This window comes from Pavona decussata, unplaced genomic scaffold (assembly GCF_977016875.1).
Source record: "Pavona decussata unplaced genomic scaffold, jaPavDecu1.1 SCAFFOLD_602, whole genome shotgun sequence".
NCBI classification, from domain to species: Eukaryota; Metazoa; Cnidaria; class Anthozoa; order Scleractinia; family Agariciidae; genus Pavona; species Pavona decussata.
In genome coordinates this window covers 4,067,013-4,090,332 of record NW_028145860.1, presented here as the reverse complement: position 1 = coordinate 4,090,332, position 23,320 = coordinate 4,067,013, and the positions used below count along the sequence as shown (strand labels likewise).

At 40.9% G+C, this 23,320-nt stretch overlaps 4 protein-coding genes and 1 pseudogene across 6 annotated transcripts in view; all 5 read right to left on the bottom strand.

Moving 5' to 3' along the window:
- LOC146449494 (uncharacterized) overlaps window positions 1-4,298 on the bottom strand; it is a 33,622-nt gene extending 29,324 nt beyond the window's left edge. The window contains exons 1-2 of the mRNA XM_085101340.1: window positions 1,079-4,298; window positions 8-297 (exon numbers count right to left, since the gene is read on the bottom strand). Of these exons, the coding sequence (XP_084957466.1) occupies window positions 8-297; window positions 1,079-1,373 (585 nt within the window). The 5' untranslated portion in view covers window positions 1,374-4,298. The remainder of the gene's footprint in view (window positions 1-7; window positions 298-1,078) is intronic.
- LOC146449492 (uncharacterized) overlaps window positions 1-12,357 on the bottom strand; it is a 20,115-nt gene extending 7,758 nt beyond the window's left edge. The window contains exon 1 of the mRNA XM_085101350.1: window positions 11,650-12,357. Within this exon, the coding sequence (XP_084957476.1) occupies window positions 11,650-11,944 (295 nt within the window). The 5' untranslated portion in view covers window positions 11,945-12,357. The remainder of the gene's footprint in view (window positions 1-11,649) is intronic.
- LOC146449490 (uncharacterized) overlaps window positions 1-23,320 on the bottom strand; it is a 25,791-nt gene extending 2,471 nt beyond the window's left edge. Inside the window, exons 1-4 of one of the 3 annotated variants that reach the window (XM_085101334.1) lie at window positions 22,718-23,320; window positions 21,061-21,374; window positions 10,318-10,359; window positions 10,119-10,239 (exon numbers count right to left, since the gene is read on the bottom strand). In XM_085101334.1, the coding sequence (XP_084957460.1) occupies window positions 10,119-10,239; window positions 10,318-10,359; window positions 21,061-21,374; window positions 22,718-23,012 (772 nt within the window). In that variant the 5' untranslated portion in view covers window positions 23,013-23,320. Of the gene's footprint in view, window positions 1-10,118; window positions 10,240-10,317; window positions 10,360-19,225; window positions 20,435-20,692; window positions 20,832-21,060; window positions 21,375-22,717 lie in introns of those variants that run through there. The other 2 variants (XM_085101333.1, XM_085101332.1) reach the window with 2 other exon arrangements.
- LOC146449493 (uncharacterized) lies at window positions 6,233-9,758 on the bottom strand (annotated as a pseudogene).
- Window positions 13,896-17,690, bottom strand: LOC146449491 (uncharacterized). Its single transcript, XM_085101361.1, has 4 exons — window positions 17,338-17,690; window positions 16,246-16,556; window positions 15,889-16,015; window positions 13,896-14,938 (listed from the first exon to the last, which is right to left on the bottom strand). The coding sequence occupies exons 1-4, from the start codon at window positions 17,630-17,632 to the stop codon at window positions 14,646-14,648; spliced, it is 1,026 nt and encodes a 341-aa protein (XP_084957487.1). The 5' UTR covers window positions 17,633-17,690; the 3' UTR covers window positions 13,896-14,645.

Here is a 23,320-nt window from a genome sequence, read left to right as displayed (position 1 = left end):
GTCCAACCTCTTGTCGCGTATCTTGGCTTGCTGGTCTTGGCAAATGCTTTGGTTTAGGAGTGTAAACAAACTTGACCCCCCTTTTGCTTGGATCCAAGTAATGCCGCAGTGCTTCCTCGTGAATCGGTCTGTGCTTTGTATCCCAAGAAAAGATAAAGCTTTTCCTTCCATCCAGATACTCTTTGTTAAACTGGAAAGCCACCTTTCTTCTCACCCAACGAGAGATGACTGACCGATCTTCTTCATCTTCATCTTTGTAATAACTGTCTCCACCGATCACTATCAACACTTTGTCGTCTGAATGATGAAAGGTGGAAGTTTTTAGTACCTAAATCATTTTAGCCTGTTTAAAAGAGTGTTTTAGAGTTGGTCACAAGTCACTGACAAAGTTTTATCCCGAGAAATTTACGGTCTACTAGCACAATACCAGAAATTACTCGCAACAACTTTCTAGGTTTTCCATGCTTGTCAAATATTCTTTCCTGAGAGCTAAAACACAACTAATTGTAAAATAACCGCGCATTAACAAATCCAATTTTCATTATCCAGTCTTAACCAGTCAATTTTCACTTCGTAAAAAAGAATTTTGTGAAATCTTTTCCTCCTTTATCGTATTATTGAAAAATCTTTTCCAGAATCGCTTCCGATTTTTCGCGTGACAATGGTTGGTCACGTGACTCCAAGAAAATGAAAGTACCGGAGTCTGTTCATAACGCTTGTTTTGGAAAAGGATATTTTTCATCAGCGAACTTTTATTAAACCAATGATTTCATCTCTTTATTTATTATTTACTTTGCTGTGAATACACCAGTTCATGTGCGTTAGAAAATCATAGAAAGCGAAATAAAAGGCTTTCTAGCACTTCCGGCTTACCTGTTTTGATACAACTTGACTCAGCAAAGAAACGTTGTCGATACACGACAATCAAATGAAAGTTACTGAACAGTACTTTACTGCAGTGCTCTTTACTGTGAAATATCACATGGTTAAAGTTTAAGTCTAAGTATAATTCTGTATACGATATTCGAATTTATATTCCTCAAGGTAAATTTTCAAGAGATGTACATTTTAAACTCACAGGTTGCACGTAGCAAGGCTTTATAGAGCCTCGCGTATCCAATGCCAATGAAATCTTCGTTGATGGAGAGGCGAGATTCGTTCGCATGAACGACAAAGATAGCAAAATCCATCTTCAGTGTTGGCAAGGTTGTTTCCACCATTTCAGTCATTTGTCTCAGACCAAAATAAAGTGAATCAACAGAAATTTTGTACTGATACTTTTCATCCACTTCTAACAAAAACTCTTCCACTTTTTTTAAATCATAAGTGTTATCACAATTAAAAAGACAAAACCGCTTCGGTTGAACCGCCATATCGCGTCGCCTCCCCTGGGTTGATGCAAAGTTCTGTTGTCTGTCTTCCAGTAGCTAATTCTCGGAAATTTCCGAGAATGCGCAGTGGTGTGAGACGGTCTCCCTGCCGCTCCAGTCACGCAACCCAGTATATATTAAAATTTGTATCCCCTGTTTAAAAAATAAGGATACGGCTTATACTCACGGCATGATTTTAAAAAATTGCTCGCTGTCTGGTTTGCCAAGGAATCATTCTAATATTTCAGGCGAAGAATACTTATACAATGTGCTATCTTTGAAAATCTAGCCCTCTACAATTCTTTTTTTTTTTTTTTTTTGAGAAGAAATGTTCACATCATACCGAACTGATTGTAACCTTGTAATCTATTTAGAGAATGAAGGATACTCCAAATATGTTTATTGTGTCAAAATATTTAGACAAAAATGACAGAAACTAAGTTTGAAACAAGTTATATTTCTGTACGAACTATACCATCAGAGAGTATCTCTCATTCTCTACGTACTGAAATTATCAGCAGGTACTGGGTTATAATATATTAAAGTTACATGTAATTAGATTCTCTTTCCTAAAAAAAAAGCCTAAAAAACCCCTCAAAATCGTCCTCTGCATAATTATGAACCCTTCCTCGCTTAGCATAAATTCAGAAACACAGGTGAAATTTTGCCTTTTCTGGAAAAAAACGAACATGGATCTCGTCTCTCCATCAACGAAGACGTCGCTGGCTGATTGACTACGAGAAATATACAGAGACTTGCTACAAAAAATAAATGGTGAGTTATTTTGACGACATTTTCTTCTAAGATGCTCCAGATTATTCTCTTTTTAAGCCACAATTTTGTTTCATGTCCAGATTAAGAGTTTTCAAACGAAGATTTACAGTTCTTATAAAGTAAAGGGGGGAAATTAAAAGGTGGCATTACAGCCTTTTTCAACAACCTTTTTTATACGTGTCTGGTTGGGCTTAAAGCAAAGTCTTGTCATTTTGTATCTATATCCACATCCAAAGTATTCAGTATTTTTGAAGTGCAAACGAAATTCACATGCGTGTAAACAAGAACCAGCTATAGCTAAATATCAACAAACACAAAACAAAGAGTCTGCGCACTAAAACCTACCATTAAATGGTATGCAACTTCTCACATTTCCATGTAATAATAAAATGAATAATGATAATTTATTGCTTCATAATTGGCAATAGGAAAGACTGAAACAGTGACTGCTGTATCAGAGTGCCGACTACTTTGGTGTTCTGTTGTGGTTAACTTTGAGAATGAACCTCTTTTGTGAGAATTAAATCAAACAGGCTTCACAGATCTATCAGATAGCGCACCATTTGACAAGTAAAGAATCCACTTCTTGCAGATATTAAACACAGCCCAGTAGATTACGCCGGCGTACAAAAGCAAATTAGTAGCCTGACTCTAAGACAACGAAGAAAACCCGCCATAGCAGAATAGGGCTGAAATAACATAAACGGCTGTAGTCTGTCCGACAATTGTCACAATCGACGAAAAGAGTCTCTTCTTTTCCCATTCAATGTCTTTGTTTACCAAGTTCAACTCTATTGGGATAAAAAAAACCCCAAGCTCTTGGGGTGTTTAAATAGAGAATTTAATAAGAAACTGTTATAACTCGCTTCGGCACACGAAAAAGGACGAAATCAATCGCGAAATTTGATGAAAAGTATCCTTTCTCTTGCTTACGTAGACGAGCCTCACAGTAGCGCGAGATGTCGCACGCGCATTACCGACTATCAGTTTGGTGTCTTCGGCACGAATCATCATATGTTTAATCTTCCATAAAATGCTAACACCCAATAGCCTGCCGTGGAGACAACTTCACAATTCACGTGAGTTCTTTCCCCTGAAATTCTTTCGATTGTCATTACCTTCTTCCGCTAACAACATAATTTTTTAACGCCAGTTTGAACTCTCCCCTCTATTCCAAGACTTCAGTTGTTGGGACAGCCAGGAAGATTAGCTTCCTCTGATTATTTCATGTGCAGTTTACAAATATTATTTATTTCACATATGTGTATTATTACACGGTTACGATATTGTTTACATATTGGCAAATCTTGGCTAACCTTATTATTTTGTTAAAGGGGCACTGTCACCTATTTGCCACTGTCACTTTAAATGGAGAAAACGATATATTTATCGATGGAAACTTTAGCATAATGGTTCAGTTTTGTTAACAATTACCCTTCTAGTGCACAGAAATTTCTATTAATTATTTTTAACAGAGGTTAAAACCTCTCATGAGTTTGCTGAAATATTTTGTTTAATCTGCTACACTCGTACATCTACTTCCATTTGACACACATTTTCTGTATAAACAATGTGGTCCACATGCATGCTCTAAAATAAGTATTCCTAAAAACGAAATGACGTTTCTATGTTAGTCTCTCCCAGTTTTTCTTATATAGCGATCCCTTCAAAACTGTCAAAAGTAAATGTATTGTAATTTGTGTTCCGTCAAACGCAGCTATATCAGCAGCTAAACTAAATCTGATCGTGCTTCTGGCTTGATACCCATTGCTCCCTTCCCTTAGCTTGGCACTTGTTACATGTTTTTTCGCGCTCAACGCAGGATGCATGCTTTCTTGCGCTTTCACTGGCTGCTTTGCATGATTCATTGTGTCATTACGTGTGTTAGTAATTAGCATTCGTCATATTTAATTTACACTGTTTTGGTTTTATGTTATGTTTAAAACACGTGCAGCAGTGTTTTATTCTGGTTTTAAAACCACTGCATGTGATGTTTTATCGACCATTTGATAGGTCAATGGGCTTATGAATTATTAATGAGTTTTTGAAGACAGTCATAAGAAAGACGTTATAACAAAGTTATTTTCAACGCCTGAACAGACTAACAATCCATCCCCATAATAACCCAAAATAGTGAACCAGACCCAGAAATCAAGCCACAAAATAATTCTTCAAACGGGTGCAGCAGGAAAACAAGCAATTTTTCAGGCGGGTAAAGCAGTCAGGTGTCAGTACCATGACGTCATAAGACACATTGCCATAGCCGGTAGAAGTGAACTGCACTTCAGCGTCAGGTGTCGACCGAAAATCCTCCCTCAGATGAAACACTTGTCTCTCCGAGGGCAACCATCGGTCCTTCCGAGTAAAGACATCCACTGCTTCATAAGAAATCTCTCCATAGCGCAAGCGCGTCTGCAGCAGGACGGATCCTGTAGGGTAGTCACCTGATATACAACCAGCACCCGAGCCTGTTGCTGGAATTGGAATGAACAAGACATGTTATACAAAATCACATGGTCCATACCGTGCACTTAAATATCCAAACGACGCGTCACGGGAGAAACAAAAAAAGAAACATTTCCTCTAAGTGCAAACTTCCAAAGCAATAAATCTTCGGATTGGTAGAGATTTCTCTACTCTTAACTAAAATTATCGATTTTTTTAATAAAACGACCTACAAAACAGTCCAAATAGACTCAAAAGTTATCAAAACCACTAAAATAACGCTTAAATAATAATAATAATAATAATAATAATAATAACAATAATAATAATAATTAATGTCACTGTTCCCGAGGAACGTAGCGCAACAGCGATATGTACTAAAGGAATGCGCGAAATACTTAACAAACAAGATAACGACTCAAGATGGCGTTATTTAGGGGAACACTGCCTTGCGGTAGGTTAGTCAATGCGACTTCCGGTTTGCGTGACAAAAAACAACCACACTTATCTCCCCAGCACTACGAGCTGAATGGTAGACAGCACGTGTTGGATCGGACAAGAGTATTGGTTAGCAGGCGATAAACAAAAGCAAAGACGCGAACAAGCTTGGGGGAAGTCGCTGCGCAGACTTAACCGCCACAGACGCATGCAAGGCAATGCATCCCCCCAAGCAAAGGAAAAAAGAATTAAGTTCAATGAGGAGCAAAACAACCCGAAACGGTCGCCATCTTGGGAGCAACTGAGTGCAAGACCGGGACTGCGGAGTTCTGATGTAAAGCTGGTAACAGTCGGAAGACCAGCGTCCAAGCACTTTTATAAGCCAGTCTGGCAAGCCAGCAGCGGCGGCAACCGATGCCACCCCGATACGAAAGCTATGACCCTTGAGGCATTGGTAGGGAAGACCCGCAAACCTTGCGCTGTCTTGCAGCAGGTGGGAAACAACGCCCCGGGTGAGATAGCGTCCCGATTGGAAGTAGAAAAGTGGCCCCGATTGTGGCCGTGCTAAGAGAAAGTAAGCCCTTATAGCCATGACTGCACAGATTGTAGAAGAGCTGCGAGCTACGGTGAGGGACTGCCCGTGCCTGAAGACGTCGGTTTTGGACGATTTTAGTTGAACTGTCATATACTGCGGACATGCCAGATTGGGCTGAAAGGTTATACAATCCGTTGAAAGGTCAAAATGAGGCCTAAACTTACGCACACCTAAGTAGGTAAACTCGCTACAGCGAAGAAAGGCAAAAAACGCTAAAGTAAAAGCGGCCCAAACCATAGAAAAATCCCGGGGACTTAACCACGCCTGCAAGACGGGGCGAATTGATGAAAGCATGCGGGGGGGTCACCGGCTGGCGACGGATTTTCTTCTCACCCTGGAAACGGAGAATACCCCGTAAAACCTTCCGCAAAAGAAGCTTACTCTCAAGAGGGTCATTATACCCGGCGGTAATGTGGAGATTGCGAGCCGCAGCTAAATAAAGTTTTATGGTGCTATGACGGACTGTCCTAGCTAGATAGGAAGCGAAATAAACAAGAGTCCCTTCAGAGGCAGGAAGCACGTGCCCGGTTGGACTTATAAGACGGTTCATTAGACAAAAATTTGAAAAACGCTTTTCCCCGCAGCTGTAGGTTCTATTTGTGCTCTCGGCAAGGCCCCAGCTGGCGTAGGTCAGGAACTCGTCCCTCAAAGGGTCATTAATGAAGGCGGGATGGTACAAGGACTCCTGTCGGGGGTGGAGGCGAGGGCCTGGAAACGCTGCACCTGAAAGCGGGAGAGCGTGTCAGCAATCTCATTTGAGACCCCCTGGGACATGGCGAGCACGTACCAAAAAATTGTGTTTCATGGAAATGAGAACTAAGAACCTGACCAAATCCATGATACGGGGGGCCTTGGAATGCCCAGAATTGATAATAGAACCACCGATTCATTGTCGCACCAAAACGGAAGGCGTTTGCCCACGAAAAAGGGGTGCCATATAGCACAGGCGACGACAATAGGGAAAAACTCTTGCCACTCGATACTAATGCCCTGCCCCTTGTTTAAACGCAGGTGGGGTGGCCAGCGGCCCTGAAACCACTTTCCCTGGAAAAAACCGCCGAAACCTATTGTGCTGGCTGCGTCGGTGTAGAGCTCCAGGGCCGGGGATGGGGTAGTGGAAGACTCCAGAAAAAAGAAACGCCCGTTCCATTTCGTTAGGAAAACCTTCCACATATCGAGGTCCTTGAAAAACTCCCTATTAAGCCTGATGTGATGAAAACGACTGGGGACCCCCCTAGTCAGATTGATAGCGCGCTGAAGGAAAGTCCTGCCCGGAACCACCACCTTATTGGAGGGTACCAATGAGTGATTGAAGCTCCACTAGGCGCACGGAACGGCGTTTTTGGAAGGAGGATAGGAGCTCGTTTATCCGGGTGAGTTTGTCCTGGTGCAGGCGGGCCTCCATGCGTACGCTGTGTAAGACAATTCCCATGAATTCAATTACCTGAGAGGGTCCTATGGTTTTAGACGCCACCACTGGGACCTTAAGTGACATGAAAACCCGTAGTAAGGTGCTAAAGCTAGAAAGGCATGACAGTTTTGACTGTTCCGCAATAAAGAAGTCATCTAGGATAAGAATAACATGCTGGAGACCGTAGTTGTTTTTAAGTATCCATTCAAGCCCGTCGGAAAATTGATTAAAGAGGAATGGCGCACTGCGGAGACCAAAGGGAAGGAACATATCGACGTAGTACTGGGATTGCCAGAAGATACCCAGCAAGCTCCAGTCGTTTGGATGAATTGGTATCAAGCGAAAAGCCGATTTGAGGTCGGTCTTGGCCATGAAGTAACCCCTTCCCAGGGACTGATGAAGGATACTGATGGCGTCGTCGACCCGGACATAACGCAGGGAAAAGGGGTCCTTCGGAATATAGTCAGTGATGGTAGTCCCTTGGGGATAGGAGAGGTGGTAGATTGTGCGCCATTCATTTGAGTGCTTTTTGGGGACCACACCCACAGGATAGCGTTGAAAGTCAGGCAGGGGCGGTGAGGGGTAGGGGCCCGCAACCCTGCCAAGGTTAACCTCTTTACGCAAATTCGAGGTAACTACATCAGGGTGCTGGGCAGCAGAGATTAGATTAGGGGATACCCAGTGTGCACGGGGGCCAGAATAACCAATGTGTGCGCCCTCCCTAAGCATGCTAAGCAGATTAGAAACAAAATTTTATCAGGGTGATTAGCTAATTCTAACTCAAAGCGGGTGGGTGAGGATAGTTGTGGCGTCACATGGCGCCGTAACCGCTCCACTTTACTTTTTGCTGCGCTCACTGGATGCACCGGGGCTGATGGACGACTGCTGTTGGCAGGCTGGGGCAGCGTGGCTACTGGAATAGCAGCGGCGGCACACGTGCGGGTAGTTGCAGTTGCCGGAGGACTTGTTAAAATCAAAGCAGACAGTCTGGGTTCGGCGAGGTTTTCTGTTGGGGTCAGCGGAAGGACAGTCACCTTGAATGTGGTATGGACTCGAGCAAACACTGCAATGGGGTTTGGCAAGGCCCGAAAAAGTCACGGTCCATAGTTCTAGGCCTACCTTGTCCCAGCTAATGGTCAAATCATAGGCCGCGCGGCGACGGAATTGTTGGTCGTACGAGAGCCACGCCATACCTTTAAATTTAGTGACGGCCCGACTAATAATTTGCTGGTACTTTATGAGTTCAAGGGCTCTTCGCGGGTAGGCTGTCAAAATCACTAGCATGTAGGTCGTGAAGGCATCAAGCCATTTCTGAAAAGTGTCTATGACGGGTTTCCGCTTCCGAACCATAGTTACCGGGGAGCCCAGGGAGCCTAGGGCCGAGTCGTCTAACCGTAACTGAAGCTCGGGGTTCTGGGACTGATATAAATTGTCCGGCAACAACAACGCAAGATCAACGTACTCACCGCGGAGTATTTTGTCCTCCAAATGGCGGTCCACTGGCCTTGTCAGACCCAAAGGCGAGGCCATGCCAGGAGCACGGGAACGTTGGTCGAGTGGAGGCGAAACGTGGCCATTTTCAGACGCGCGGAAGGCCACCAAAGCGTTGCTCACGGACTCAGTGACGATCGCTTCGATGGCGGTACTGAAAGACTGTTGTGCAGGAGTAACAGGTTCTTCTGGGTCGTCCTGCCCGAACATATCTTCAATCGAACAGGACGAGCCGTTGTCTGATAGGGCGCTGTCCCCTTGTTCTGGGACGAGTTCGTGCGTCTCTACGCTCGGTTCTAGACGGTCGGGAATTTGCCCGGCGCTCCGGCGACTTGCAGCAAGCAGTGAGCAAGGCGCTATTCGCTGGCGAGATTTTCCTGTCTTTTCCCGCGCTGTTAGGTTTCGAGTACGGACAGAACCGGTGGTCCCCGACAGGGCTGTCTTGAGACGGGCGAGGAGCTGCCCTTTAGAGCCAGTTATTGGGAGGTTCAGGCTTGAAGGCGAAGCTGCAGGACCTCGCTTGAAAGGACTGAAAGATCTTCGCGTTGGGCGGATGAGCGATTGGTGGTCGAAGCAACGCGAGGACGAACCATGGTAAAAAACGTTTGACAAATTGACAGCAAATACTGAGTACACTGCACAACAGAACTGCAAATTGAACCTTGAACAGTTTACTTGGGCTTTTATAGCTAGACAGTGTCTGCTTACTTAGCCAGTAGTTTAAGCTGTACTATACAGCAGTTTGGCTTTACACGTGTACTTAACAAGATATGAATGAGGCCTTAATACTTTTGGCCAATGCAAATAAATGTTACAATAAGCTAAGGACAACAAAGCCATAATATTGTGAGCTAACCTACAACGAAACTATTGATTTTGCTGACCTTGGAAGCATGATTACACAGTAGCTCCATTGAAAACAACCTGCCATGAATGGCTCACTGAGAACGAGTAACGCATGCGAGTCATGTTCCATTAACAATATTTTACTGATCTGTCCGTAAAATCTAATTAATAATAATGATGATAATAATAATAATAATAATAATAATAATAATAATAATAATAGTAAATTCCACCTGCAAACTGATTGATATGTCTGTCCCATCAGATAGAAAATTCGCACTGAAGGAAATCGAAAAGAAAAGCAAATACAAAGACCTAGAACTAGAAATACAGAGAAGGTGGCGTATGAAAACCATAGTGATGCCTGTAGTTGTTGGTGCGCTTGGTACAGTAAAGAACGGGTTGGTAGAAAACATCAAGAAAGTATCAGAGAGAGCTTCTGTGACAGAGATTCAAAAAATCTGCATGCTGGGATCTGTGCGAATCCTCAGAAAGGTGCTTAGTATCTGAATAGAATGATTGACTAGAGTGACTGATGCCCCAAGTGCATGGTTTTGCGCCCGGCTGATGCACAAAATGAACACCAGCAAAGACTGTGATAGTAGAGACAATAATAGCGGCGATAGAATATAACGTTAACTCAAAAACTGACAAAACCGAATGAAAATTGTTCGCATCAGCTTTTTTCTTGCATTAAAGCTAAGCATCCACAATTATTACTTTTCAAATGAGAACGAAATTCTTTCACCTCCATGATTCGCCTCTTCCTTGTCATCTCTCAACCCATTTGTTTGCCCTCCCCGATCACTGCTGACGGATCTTCGGCTGGTGCTTGCTTCTTCTTCTTCTTCTTCTTCTTCTTCTTCTTCTTCTTCTTCTTCTTCTTCTTCTTCTTCTTCTTCTTCTTCTTCTTCTTCTTCTTCTTCTTCTTCTTCTTCTTCTTCTTCATTCTTTATCAGTTTGTCTCCGTCATCTTCTATCAAAACCGGCTAAGTGGTCAATAAAAACGTTAACGTAAATTAGGATATATTGCGCCGTTTCTTGAGGGCCTGTCACCTGTTTTTATGCACGGCATTTCACCGACAAATTAAATCAATTTCATTTTCAACAGCTTTTGTTAAAAAAAGTTTCTTTCGGCGAATAAACTTTGCGCAAAACAACCAGATTACGCAGGCAGATAAAACATAACAGGGTAATAGTCCAACCTCTTGTCGCGTATCTTTGCTTCGTGGCGGGATGAATTCAGGCTCCACAGGTCTTAGCAAAGGCTTTGGTTTAGGAGTGTAAACAAACTTGACCCCCTTTTTGCTTGGATCCAAGAAATGCCGCAGTGCTTCCTCGTGAATCGGTCTGTGCTTTGTATCCCAAGAAAAGATGAAGCTTTTCCTTCCATCCAAATACTCTTCGTCAAACTGGGAAGCCACCTTTCCTCTCGACCAACGAGAGATGACAAACCGATCTTCTTCATCTTCATCTTTGTAGTAACTGTCTCCACCAATCACTATCAACACTTTGCCGTCTGAATGAAGAAAGGTGGAAGTTTTTAGCCTCTTTCAAAGAGTGTTTTAGAGTTGGTCAGAAGTCACTGACAAAGTTTTATCCCGAGAAATGTACGGTCTACTAGCACAATACCAGAAATTAGTCGCAGCAACTTCGTAGGTTGTCCATGTTTGTCAAATACTTATTCCCGAGAGCTAAAACACAACTAATTGTAAAATGACCGCGCATTAACAAATCCAATTTTCATTATCCAGTCTAAACCAGTAAATTTTCACTTAGTAAAAAAGAATCTTACGAAATCTTTTCCTCCTTTTACAGTGTTATTAAAAAATCTTTCCCAGAATCGCGTGACAATGGTTAGTCACGTGACTCCAAGAAAATGAAAGTACCGTCTTGTTCATGAAGCTTGTTTTGGAAAAGGATATCTTTCATCAGCGATCTTTTATTAAACCAATGATTCCATCTCTTCATTTATTATTCATGTTGCTGTGAATACACCAGTTCATGCGTGTTAGAAAATCCTACAAAGCGAAATGAAATGCTTTCTAGCACTTCCGGCTTACCTGTTTTAACTACAAGTGCATGCAACGTGACTCAGCACAGAAAGGTTGTCGATGCACGACAATCAAATGAAAGCTACTGAACAGTACTTTACTGCAGTGCTCTTTACTATGAAATTTCACATGGTTAAAGTTTAAGCCTAAGTTTGATTCTGTATACGATATTCGAATTTATATTCCTCAAGGAAAATTTTCAAGAGATGTACATTATAAACTCACCGGTTGCCTGTAGCAAGGCTTTGTAGAGCCTCGCATATCCAATGCCAGCGTTATCTTCGTTGATGGAGAGGCGAGATTCATTCGCATGAACGACAAAGATAGCAAAATCCATCTCCAATGTTGGCAAGGTTGTTTCCACCATTTCGGCCATTCGTCCCAGACCAAAATAAAGTGAATCAACAGAAATTTTGTACTGATATTTTTCATCCACTTCTAACAAAAACTCGTCCACTTTTTTTAAATCATAAGTGTTATCACAGTTAAAAAGAGAAAACCGCTTTGGTTGAACCGCCATCTCACGTCGCCTTCCCTCGGTTGATGCAAAGTTGTTTGTCTGTCTTCCACTGGCCAATTCTAGGAAATTTCCGAGAAAGCGCAGTGGTGTGAGACTGTCACCCTGCTCCAAGTCACGTAACGCAGTATAAATTAAAATTTGTATTCCTTATTTAAAAAATAAGGATACGGCTTATATTCACGGCATGACCTTAGAAAATGCAGTGGTTCTATCCTATAAAACACATTAAAAAATGGCTCGCTGTCTAGTTTGCTAAGGAATCATTCTAATATTTCAGGCGAAGGATACTTATACAATGTGATATCTTGAGAAAAAATGTTCACATCATACCGAACTGTTTGTAACCTTAAAATCTATTTAGAGAATTAAGGATACTCTCCAAATATGTTTATTGTGTCAGAATATTTTGACAACAATGACAGAAACTAAGTTTGAAACAAGTTATATTTCTGTACGAACTATACCATCAGAGAGTATCTCTCATTCTCTACGTACTGAAATTATCAGCAGGTACTGGGTTATAATCTATTAAAGTTACATGTAATTAGATTCTCTTTCCTAAAAACAAAACCTGAAAAAACTCAAAATCGTCCTCTGCATAATTATGAACCCTCCCTCGCTTCGCATAAATTCAGAAACACAGATGAATTTTGCCTTTTCTGGAAAAAACGAACATGGATTTCGTCTCTCCATCAACGCCCCCCGGCGCTGGCTGATTGACTACGAGAAATATACAGAGACTTCCTGCAAAAAAAGGTGAGTTATTTGACGACATTTTCTTCTAAGAAGATGCTCCAGATTATTTTTTTAAACAACAATTTTCTTTCATATCCAGATTAAAAGTTTTCAAACGAAGATTTACAGTTCTTATAAAATAAAGGGGGGAGGTGAAAGTACAACCTTTTTTAAACACCTTTTATGTACGTGTCTGGTTGGGCTCAAAGCAAAGGCTTGTCATTTTGTATCTATATTCACGTCTAAAATATTTTAAAGTGCAAACGAAAATCACACGCGTGTAAACAAGAACCGGCTATAGTCAAATATCAACAAACACAAAACAACGAGTCTGCGCACTAAAACCTACTATTAAATGGTATGTAACTTCTCACATTTCCATGTAATAATAAAATGAATAATGATAAATTATTGCGTTATAATTTGCAATGCGAAAGACTAGAACAGTAGCTGCTGTATCAGAGTGCCGACTACTTTGGTGTTCTGTTGTAGTTAACTTTGAGAATCAACCTCTTTTGTTGCTGATTAAATCAAACAGGCTTCACAGTTCTATCAGATAGCAACATTTGACAAGTAAAGAATCCACTTCTTGCAGATATTAAACACAGCCCAGTAGATTGCGCCGGTGTACAAAAGCAAATTTGTAGCCTGACTCTAAAACAAAAAAGAAAACCCGCAATAGCACAATACGGCTGAAAAAACATTAACGGCTGTAGTCGGTCCGACAATTAGCACAATCGACAAAAGAGTCTCAGCTTTTCCCATTCGATGCCCTCGTTTACCAAGTTCAACTCAATTGGGATATAAAAACCCAAGCTCTTGGGGTGTTTAAATGGAGAATTTAAGAAGAAACTGCTATAACTCTCTTCGGCACATGAAGAAGGTCGAAATCGATCGCGAAATTTGATAAAAGTATCCTTTCTTTTGCTTACGTAGACGAGCCTCGCAGTGGCGCGCGACGTCGCACGCGTATTACCAGCTATCAGTATGGTGTCTTCGGCACGAATCATATTTTTAACCTTCCAAAAAATGCTCACACCCAATAGCCTGCCGTGGAGACAACTTCACAATTTTCGTTAGTTCTTTCCCCTGAATTTCATACAATTGTCATTACCTTCTCCCGCTAACAACATAATTTTTTAACGCCAGTTTGAACTCTCCCCTCTATTCCAAGGCTTCAGTTGTTGGGACAGCCAGGAAGATTAGCTTCCTCTGATTATTTCATGTGCAGTTTACCAATATTATTTATTTCACATGTCTATTATTACACGGTAACGTTTCATATGTCTATTATTACACGGTTACGATATTGTTTACATATTGTCACATCTTCGCTAACCTTATTATTTTGTTAAAGTGGCACTATCACCTATTTGGACTGTTACTTTAAATTACTTTAAACCAAGGAAAACTTTAACATAATGGTTCAGTTTTGTTAAAAATTACCCTTCTAGTGCACAAAAATTACTATTAATTACCTCCGGGCTGTTGTAACTTCTCACGGGTTTCATAAAATATTTTGTTGAATCTGCTACACTCGTACAGCTACTTCCATTTGACATCAGGGCACATATTTTCTTTTTAAACAATGTGGCACACATGCATGCTCTAAAATAAGTACTCCTAAAAACGAAATGACGTTTCTATATTAGTCTCTCTCATGTTTTCTTATATAGCGATTCCTTCAAGACTGTCAAATGGGTGAGATGCGTTGTAATTTGCGTTCCGTCAAACTCAGCTATATCAGCAGCTAAACTAAATCTAATCGTGTTCTCCGTTCTTGATACCAATTGCTCACTTCCCCTAGCTTGGCAATTAGTTGTGATTACGTGTGTTAATAATTAGCATTGGTCAGATTTAATACGAGTCCCCTAAAAACGACTGCGTGGGAGGCTACTTTGGTATATGACAGTTATAAAAAAGACGCTATAATTAAATTATTTTTAACGCCTAACAGACCAACAAATCATACCCATAATGACCTAAAACAGCGAACCAGCCCCAGAAAACAAGCCACAATACAATTCTTCAAACATATGCAGCAGGAACACATGCAATTTTTCAGGCGGGTACAGCAGTCAGGTTCGGTACCGCTGGAGCGACCGTTCCAAGGCGAATCGCCACGCACTTGAGCGTAAGGTGTCGACCCATAATCCTCCCCCGGATAGAGCACTTGTGTCCCCGGGGGCTGCCATCGGTCCTTTCGAGTCTTTCCTGCAGTGTTATCGACTGGTGTACCACTAGCACCCGAGTCTATGGCTGGAATTTGAATGAACAAGACATGTTATACACAACTAAACGGTCCACGAGCGGAAACGACGCGTCACAGGAGAAGCAAAAAAACATTTCCTCCCGAGTGGAAGCTTACAGAGCAATAAATCGTCGGATTGGTAGAGTTTTCTTTAATATTGGATTTATCGATTCTTTTAAATAAAAAGGCCTACATAACAGCCCAAATAGACTCAAAAGTTATCAAAACCACCAAAATAACATTAAAATAATAATAATAATACCTGTAATAATAATAATAATGATAATAATAATGATATTAATAATGATATTAATACTGATAATGATAATGATAATGACAATGATAATGATAATGATAATGATAATGATAATGATAATGATAATGATAATAAAGAAACAACGGAAAAAAAACGAGGGTAAACTAAAATGTTTTCTTAAAAGGTAAAAGCCTGGCTGTCAAAATCATTTCATTTTCTATGGAAACATCAAGTCTTGTGAGCAAACATTACACCAAATTGTTGCAAGATAAATTTTACGAAAATTAGAGATGTGTGGTAGTATTTGTTCGAGAATTGAAAACGTTATGAATGTTCCGAGTCAGTGCAAACACTCTGCCCCACCAACTAAATAGGGTTACGAAACTTTTGAATGCAGGCGGGACAACAACACGCACCAATAAACTGTTCTAAATACGTTTCGTTGCCGAATCCCTTGTAGTAGAAATGCACTTGCCAGATGTCACTTTACGTGTCAATAAATAAATAGGGTTAATTAAAGTTCTCAGTAAATACTAGCTAGTGAAGGAGGAACGTTGTACAAACAGTCGTTACTATCAGCGATGGAATCTAACAGCAAGTGACAAAACCGAACGTAAAATTGTTCACATCAGTTTTTTTTTTTTGCATTAAAGCTAAGCATCCACAATTACTACTTTTTAAATGAGAACGAAATTCTTTCACCTCCATAATTCGCCTCCTCATTGTCGCCTCTCAACACATTTGTTTGCCCTTCTCGATCACTGCTGACGGATCTTGTTTCTTCTTCATTCTTTATTAGTTTCTCTCCGTCTTCTTCCACCAAAAACGGCTAAGTGATCAATAAAAACGTTATTGTTAGTTAGAATACATCGCTTCGTTTCTTGAGGACCTGTTATTTGTTCTTTCAAGGTATTTCACCGACAAATTAAATAATTGGTAAAAATTTCTCAATTTCATTTTCAACACCTTTTGTTAAAGAAACTTTATTTCGGTGTATAAACTTTGCGCAAAACAACCAGATTACTCACGCAGATAAATCTAACAAAATAATAGTCCAACCTCTTCTCGCGTATCTTGGTTTGCTGACGAGGTGAATTCAGGCTCTGGGGCTCTTGGCAAAGGCTTTGGTTTAGGAGTGTAAACAAACTTGACCCCCTTTTTACTGGGATCCAAGTAATGCCGCAGTGCTTCCTCGTGAATCGCTCTGTGCTTTGTATCCCAAGAAAAGATGAAGCTTTTCCTTCCATCCAGATACTCTTCGTTGAACTGGGAAGCCACCTTTCTTCTCGCCCAACGAGAGATGACCGACCGATCTTCATCTTCATCTTTGTAATAACTGTCTCCACCGATCACTATCAACACTTTGTCATCTGAATGAAGGAAGGTGGAAATTTTTAGTACCTAAATCATTTTAGCCTCTTTAAAAGAGTGTTTTAGAGCTGGTCACAAGTCACTGACAAAGTTTTATCCCGAGAAATTTACGGTCACTGGCACAATACCAGAAATTAGTCGCAACAACTTCGTAGGTTTTCCATGTTTGTCAAATGCTTTTTCCTGAGAGCTAAAACTAAACACTGAAACTGTAAAATGACCGCGGATTAACAAATCCAATTTTCATTATCCAGTCTAAGCCAGTAAATTTTCACTTGGAAAAAAAGAATCGCGCGAAATCTTTTCCTCCTTTACCATGTTATTGAAAAATCATTCCCAGAATCGCTTCCGATTTTTCGCGTGACAATGGTTAGTCACGTGACTTCAAGAAAATGAAAGTACCGTCCTGTTCATAAAGCTTGTTTTAGAAAAGGATATCTTTCATCAGCGATCTTTTATTAAACCAGTAATTCCATCTCTTTATTCCTTATTTATGTTGCTGTGAATACACCAGTTCTTGCCTGTTAGAAAACCTTAGAAAGCGAAATAAAAGGCTTTCTAGCGCTTCCGGCTTACCTGTTTTAATACAACTTGACTTTGCACAAAAAGGTTTTCGATACACGACAGTCAAATGAAAGCTACTGAACAGTACTTTACTGCAGTGCTCTTTACTATGAAATATCATATGGATTAAGTTCAAGTCTAAGTTTAATTCTGTATATGAATTTTGAATTGATATTCATCAAGGGAAATTTTGAAGAGGTACATTTTAAAACTCACCGGTTGCCCGTAGCAAGGCTTTGTAGAGCCTCGCATATCCAATGCCAGCGTTATCTTCGTTGATGGAGAGGCGAGATTCGTTCGCATGAACGACAAAGATAGCAAAATCCATCTTCATTGTTGGCAAGGTTGTTTCCACCATTTCAGCCATTCGTCTCAGAGAAAAATAAATTGAATCAACAGAAATTTTGTACTTATATTTCTCATCCACTTCTAGCAAAAACTCTTCCACTTTTTTTAAATCACAAGTGTTATCACAATTAAAAAGACATAACCGCTTCGGTTGAACGGCCATCTCACGTCGCCTTTTCTTGATGCAAAGTTCTGTTTGTCTGTCTTCCAGTGGCCAATTCTCGGAAATTTCCGAGAATGCGCAGTGGTGTGAAACGATCACCCTGCTCCAAGTCACGCAACGCAGTATATATTAAAATGTGTATCCCGTATTTTTGTAAAAAAAGGATACAGCTAAGATTCACGGCCTGACTTTAGAGAATGCAGTGGTTTTATCCTATAAAACACATTAAAAAATAGCTAGCTGTCTGGTTTGCCAAGGAATCATTCTGATATTTCATGCAAAGAATACTTATACAATGTGCTATCTTTGAAAATCTAACCCTCTACAATTTTGTCTTTTGAGAAAATGTTCACATCATACCGAACTGATTGGATCTTTATAATCTATTAAAGTTACATGTAATTCGATTCTCTTCCCTGAAAAACCCTTAACGCTGAAAAATGATGATCCCCCTCAAACTCGTCTTTGACCCTTTCCCCTCTGCCTCAATTATGAACTTTCCTTCGCGCTGGCTACAAGTGATTTACTTGCTACAGAAATGAAAACCAAACAGAAACGCTGGAGAGCATTGATCAGTGCCTCCAGATTATTTTTAAAGCCACAATTTTTGGTTTATGTACAGATTAAAAGTTCTCAAACGAAGATTTATCGTTCTTATAAAATAGAGGGGAAGCCCAAAGGCGGAAGTACAACCTTTTAAAATTGAACTCGGTTATGCCTTGGTACCTTTTCTGACTTTTCTCCGTATCACCAAGAAAACCGGTTTTGGAAAGGGCAATGTTTTTGTTGGAAAAATTACAAGCCGAGATGGAAATTATCGCGTCAAAAACACTTATCAGGGAATATCAAACAATGCTCTGGTCGAAGTTCGTGGCAAGAGTCATGCTACTCGGTGTGACGTCACCATCCCACACAGGTGAGTCACGCCAATGTTTTTCTTTCTTTCGCTTTTCAAAAACAAAACAAGACGCTCGAGCGAATGACTGATTACTTTGCCGCTCACAGATCATGACATGTGGCTGTATAATATCTTTGCTGAACGATATTGGAGCAGCTATGCCATTATTTCAGCCGTGTGAGTACCTTTTCTCCTCTCCTTTTAAAAATATTGAACAGACTAACCTAAAAGAGAAAGTTTCTACTGTAGGTATGTGAAAGCGGTACCATTTTCAATGAAAGGTATATGGAAAGGTTACCTTTCTTTCAAAAATGGAATATACAAGGGTAAGGGTTTGGAGCTCGGGGCCGAACCTCATCCTATAAAACTTTGTTGAGTACCCCTCCCCCCTCAGTCTCTGGTATGGGGTATGGGGTCGGTCGGAGAATTACCTACAAAAGGAATGTACTATGTTTTTTTAGGTGAAAAAGTGATTATTTTAATCGGTGGTGATGACAAAAATACGTAATAAGTCAGTTGAGTTTTTATCCGGGAATATCAAACAAGATGTTTTCTCTGTTGCGGTGGTGATGACAATAAACAAACTGCCATCCTGTCACGCTGGGCTTATCGGAAGGTTTCTTCTCAGTTTGACGAGCAATTTCTGGATGAAAGATAAACCTTCATCTTTTCTTGGGACAAGAAACACAGACCCATTTACGAAGAAGCAATGTTACATTTCCTTGATCCTAAGATTAAAATGAGGGGGAAATTTTGTCCCTGAAGTGGAAAGAAGGTTTGAAGCCAGTTAACGTGAAATTTGGGAATAAATGCAGCCTTTTTAATAGATGGTTTTTTAGATATAAATTAGTTGTTTGACAAAGATATTAGTTCTAGTTACTGTCTATGTTAGTAAGTTTTTCTTTTAGAACGATTTTCCATGCAGTGACTTTCAAAACTACGTATTTAATCAGTTGAAGTTTTAGGTGTTTTCTTTGGTGCGGTTTTGTTAATCGAGCTATTCAAGAGCCGACCAAATCTAATTATGCTTTGCATGTTTTCTCGCGCTTATTTTTACCTCAAGTTCGGATTAGCTCATTGAATCACTGTCCTATCTTAGTGGCTTCGCTAAGATGTGACGACTTTAGTTTTGGTTTTAATAAAGCCATAAAAAACCGCCGTCTTTATTTCTGTTCAGCGCCTGAACAGGCCAGAAATATACCAACATAATAACCCAAAACGGTGAGCTAGACCCACGCAACAAGCCATGAAGCAGTTTTGCAACCAGGGTCGGAAGGAGCGCAAGCGATTCTTCAACCAGGTGAAACAAGAGCACACGCCATTCTTCAACCAGGTGAAACAAGAGCACACGCCATTCTTCAACCAGGTGAAACAAGAGCACACGCCATTCTTCAACCAGGTGAAACAAGAGCACACGCCATTCTTCAACCAGGTGAAACAAGAGCACACGCCATTCTTCAACCAGGTGAAACAAAAGCACACGCCATTCTTAAAGCGGGTAAGGTAGCCAGGCGTCGTCCTGGTAACCGTACCACGCAACCTGGGTCGGAAGGGGCGCAAGCGATTCCACAACCAGGCGAAAAAGAAGCACAGGCAATTCCATAACCAGGAAAAACAGGAGCATAAGTAATCCTTCAAGAGGGTGAAGTAGCCGGGCGACGACTCGATAACCGTACACTGCACTCTGCCGTACTCATCAGAATAGAACCGCACTTTAACCTCAGGTTTTTTCTCATGATGTTTCCTTAGGACATCCTCAAGTCGCTCGGAAGGCTGCCATCTTTCCTTCCACTTCAAGATGTCTTCACTATGGTAAGAGATCTCTCCATAGCGCATGCGCGTCTCCAGCAACACGGTGTCTGCAGGGTAGATAGGTGACGGACCACTAGAAACCGGACTTACAGCTGGAATTTGAAAGAAAAAGCTTGTTTATGATATACATTTCATGGACCACATTGACAACAACAAAGCACGGAACGAATTTACGCACATGTTCAGTAAGTATTCCTGGATAAAACAGCGCAAACGTTACCAGGAACGGAGGAGCTGAAGAGGAGGGGATTCCCTCAACGTTCTCAAAAAAGGGGCAAAAGATAGGGGTAGATGGTCACCTAGCGAAGTTGTGGAAACAGAAAATTAAAATGAGAGTAAAAATCTTTCACCTCCATAATCGCCCTCTTTTATGTCGCCTCTCCACTCCTGACATTTTTGTTCTTTACGGTCGCTGAAGGATCTTCGGCGAGGGTCTGACTTTTCATATCCGCTTAAAAGTTCCTCTCTTTCGTCTTCCACCAGAAATGGCTGTATGGTAAATAAAAACGTAAATCTAGATATATCGCACTGTTCTCTTTTTGGTCGGGGTTGTGGGGGAGGGGGCGGTGGGGGTCGTCAAGGAACTGTCAATTTCTTTTCCACTCCAGTGGGGCTGTTTAAGACAACGAACAAGAAGAAGAGGAGAAGAGAAGAGAGAGGTGGAGGATGATGATAAAAGTACGAAATTGAACAATGTTTAACAGGGTAATAGTCCAACCTCTTGTCCCGCATCTTTTCTTGCTGGTGGGATGAATTCAGGCTCCGGAGCTCTTGGCAAAGGCTTTGGTTTAGGAGTGTAAATAAACTTGACCCCCTTTTTGCTGGGATCCAAGAAATGCCGCAGTGCTTCCTCGTGAATCGGTCTGTGCTTTGTATCCCAAGAAAAGATGAAGCTTTTCCTTCCATCCAGATACTCTTCGTTAAACTGGGAAGCCACCTTTCTTCTCGCCCAACGAGAGATGACCGACCGATCTTCTTCATCTTCATCTTTGTAATAACTGTCTCCACCGATCACTATCAACACTTTGTCATCTGAATGAAGGAGGGTGGAAGTTTACAGTAAATAAACAATTTCTTGTGTTCTCTGTTGCAAATACATGTTATCTAACGTCATAAGCATTCAATTGGAAACAATTTTTTATAAAATACGAGTTTCAGGAAAAATTGTTTAGGGGAGAACCATACACTACGAGCAGTCCTCTATTTTTTCTTAATGCCTGTAAAGATATCTTGCTTATTTAAACCTGGGGCTATACATCTCCCTTCTATTAGAGCTTTACCCTGTTTCAAATGCACGGGAGATCTTTGCTTACATGTTTAGTCTTTATTAGCATACTTCAGCATAAACGGAGAGGACACAGTCTTGCACAGTTGAAATGAAAAATTTAGACCAAAAAAAAAGGAAAAAGAAAACAACCCTAGACTGAATAACAACATTTTGATTAAAATATACTCACACTACAAATATACTAGTATGATATGAAGCACTATTTACAGTCTGCATAATTCGAATTTTTCACCTTTCCTAAAACACTTATTTAAGAAAGAGGCAATTTTTCATGCTTATGAAGCAAATTGTAAACAATAAAACTCTCCTCTACAATTTTCCTAGTCCTCAAGAGAACCGATATTAGTATATACCAACTCAGAGACCTTGGCATTTTACTTGCAATTAGATCGGTCCGCTAGCTTCTAACATCCAACATGGTCATCTAGTAGTTGTTTTTAGAGTCCAGTCCAGCGAAGCGTGGTGAAATTTTACATCCACTAAAAAACAAAAAACTAAAAGCTTTCCGAGAAATCACTTCCGCTTTTTCGATGTTCGTTCTCAAGTGTCGGTCACGTGACTCCAAGAGAGCTCAAAAGCGAAAGTGTTTATCAAATTCGAGGCCTTACTGATAAGCGATATTTTCCCTCTCGATCCTTCCTTGAATGAATGATACAACAGTCTTCAGTCGCCGGAAAATGTACCGTAAGCGAAATAAAACTGTTTATAGCACTTCCGCCTTGCTTGTGTAATATACAAACAACGTGGGTTACTATAGAAAAGTCTTGGATGAAGCCTTCGATATATGACATTCGCGTAAAAGTTATTCAGTAACTATTCAGCAGTCCTTTCCTAAAGCGTTGTTTTATAGTATACTGAACAAGGTGCTTCTGAATTTTGAGTCATCGAAAATGAAATCCCGATGTGTGACCATTAAAATGAAAGCTACTCAACTTTTGTGTCTTCGAAAGAAGTCTTGTTAATAGTGCGACAATTCGAATGATAGCTACTAAGCTGCAGGAGTTTCCTATGGTCATTTACTTTTTCAAATCTCTACAGGTAGAAAATTTAGAAAATACTGTATGTCATCGATCGGAGTTCAACTCACCCGTTACTTGTAGCAAAGCTTTGTAGATCTTCGCGTATCCAATGCCAGCGTTATCTTCGTTGATGGAGAGGCGGGATTCGTTTGCATGAACGACAAAGATAGCAAAGTCCATCCTCAGTGTTGGCAAGGTTGTGTCCACCATCTCGGCCATTTGTCTCAGACGAAACTTATGAGGATCAACAGAAATTTTGAACCCATATTTCTCTTCTACCGCCTCCAAAAATTCTTCCACTGGTTTTAGATCGTAAGTGTTATCACAGTTAAAAAGGGACACCCGCTTCGGCTGAACAGCCATCTTGTGTGCAAACTACCGAGGATCAAACGCCTTTTCTGCGGTTCCAAAGTTCAGTTTGTCCGGCTGTCTGTCGCTGCGCACGGTCAATCCCCGTATTCAGGGAACAATTTCATTTCCGAGAATTGAATGTGTCACGCAACGCAATGTATTGAAATTTATTCTTCCTTCCGTTCTTTCTTTCTTTCGTTTCTTTTCTTTCTTCGTCCCAGACTTTCGTTGTTTTGCATTCCCTCACCTCTTATATCGCCCCTTAGCTTTCAGAGGATGGGCGTTTTTGGAGCAGACGGTTTGGAAAGTGGAACCGTTTC

Excerpts from the sequence above, each read along its gene's own strand:
- LOC146449491 (XM_085101361.1), bottom strand. The coding sequence starts at position 17,632 with ATGGCCGTTCAACCGAAGCGGTTATGTCTTTTTAATTGTGATAACACT. Across the intron at positions 16,557-17,337 it reads AGCCTTGCTACGGGCAACCG|ATGACAAAGTGTTGATAGTG; the intron begins GTGAGTTTTAAA and ends TCCTTCATTCAG. Across the intron at positions 16,016-16,245 it reads ACCAAGATACGCGAGAAGAG|CCGTTTTTGGTGGAAGAAGA; the intron begins GTTGGACTATTA and ends TTGATCACTTAG.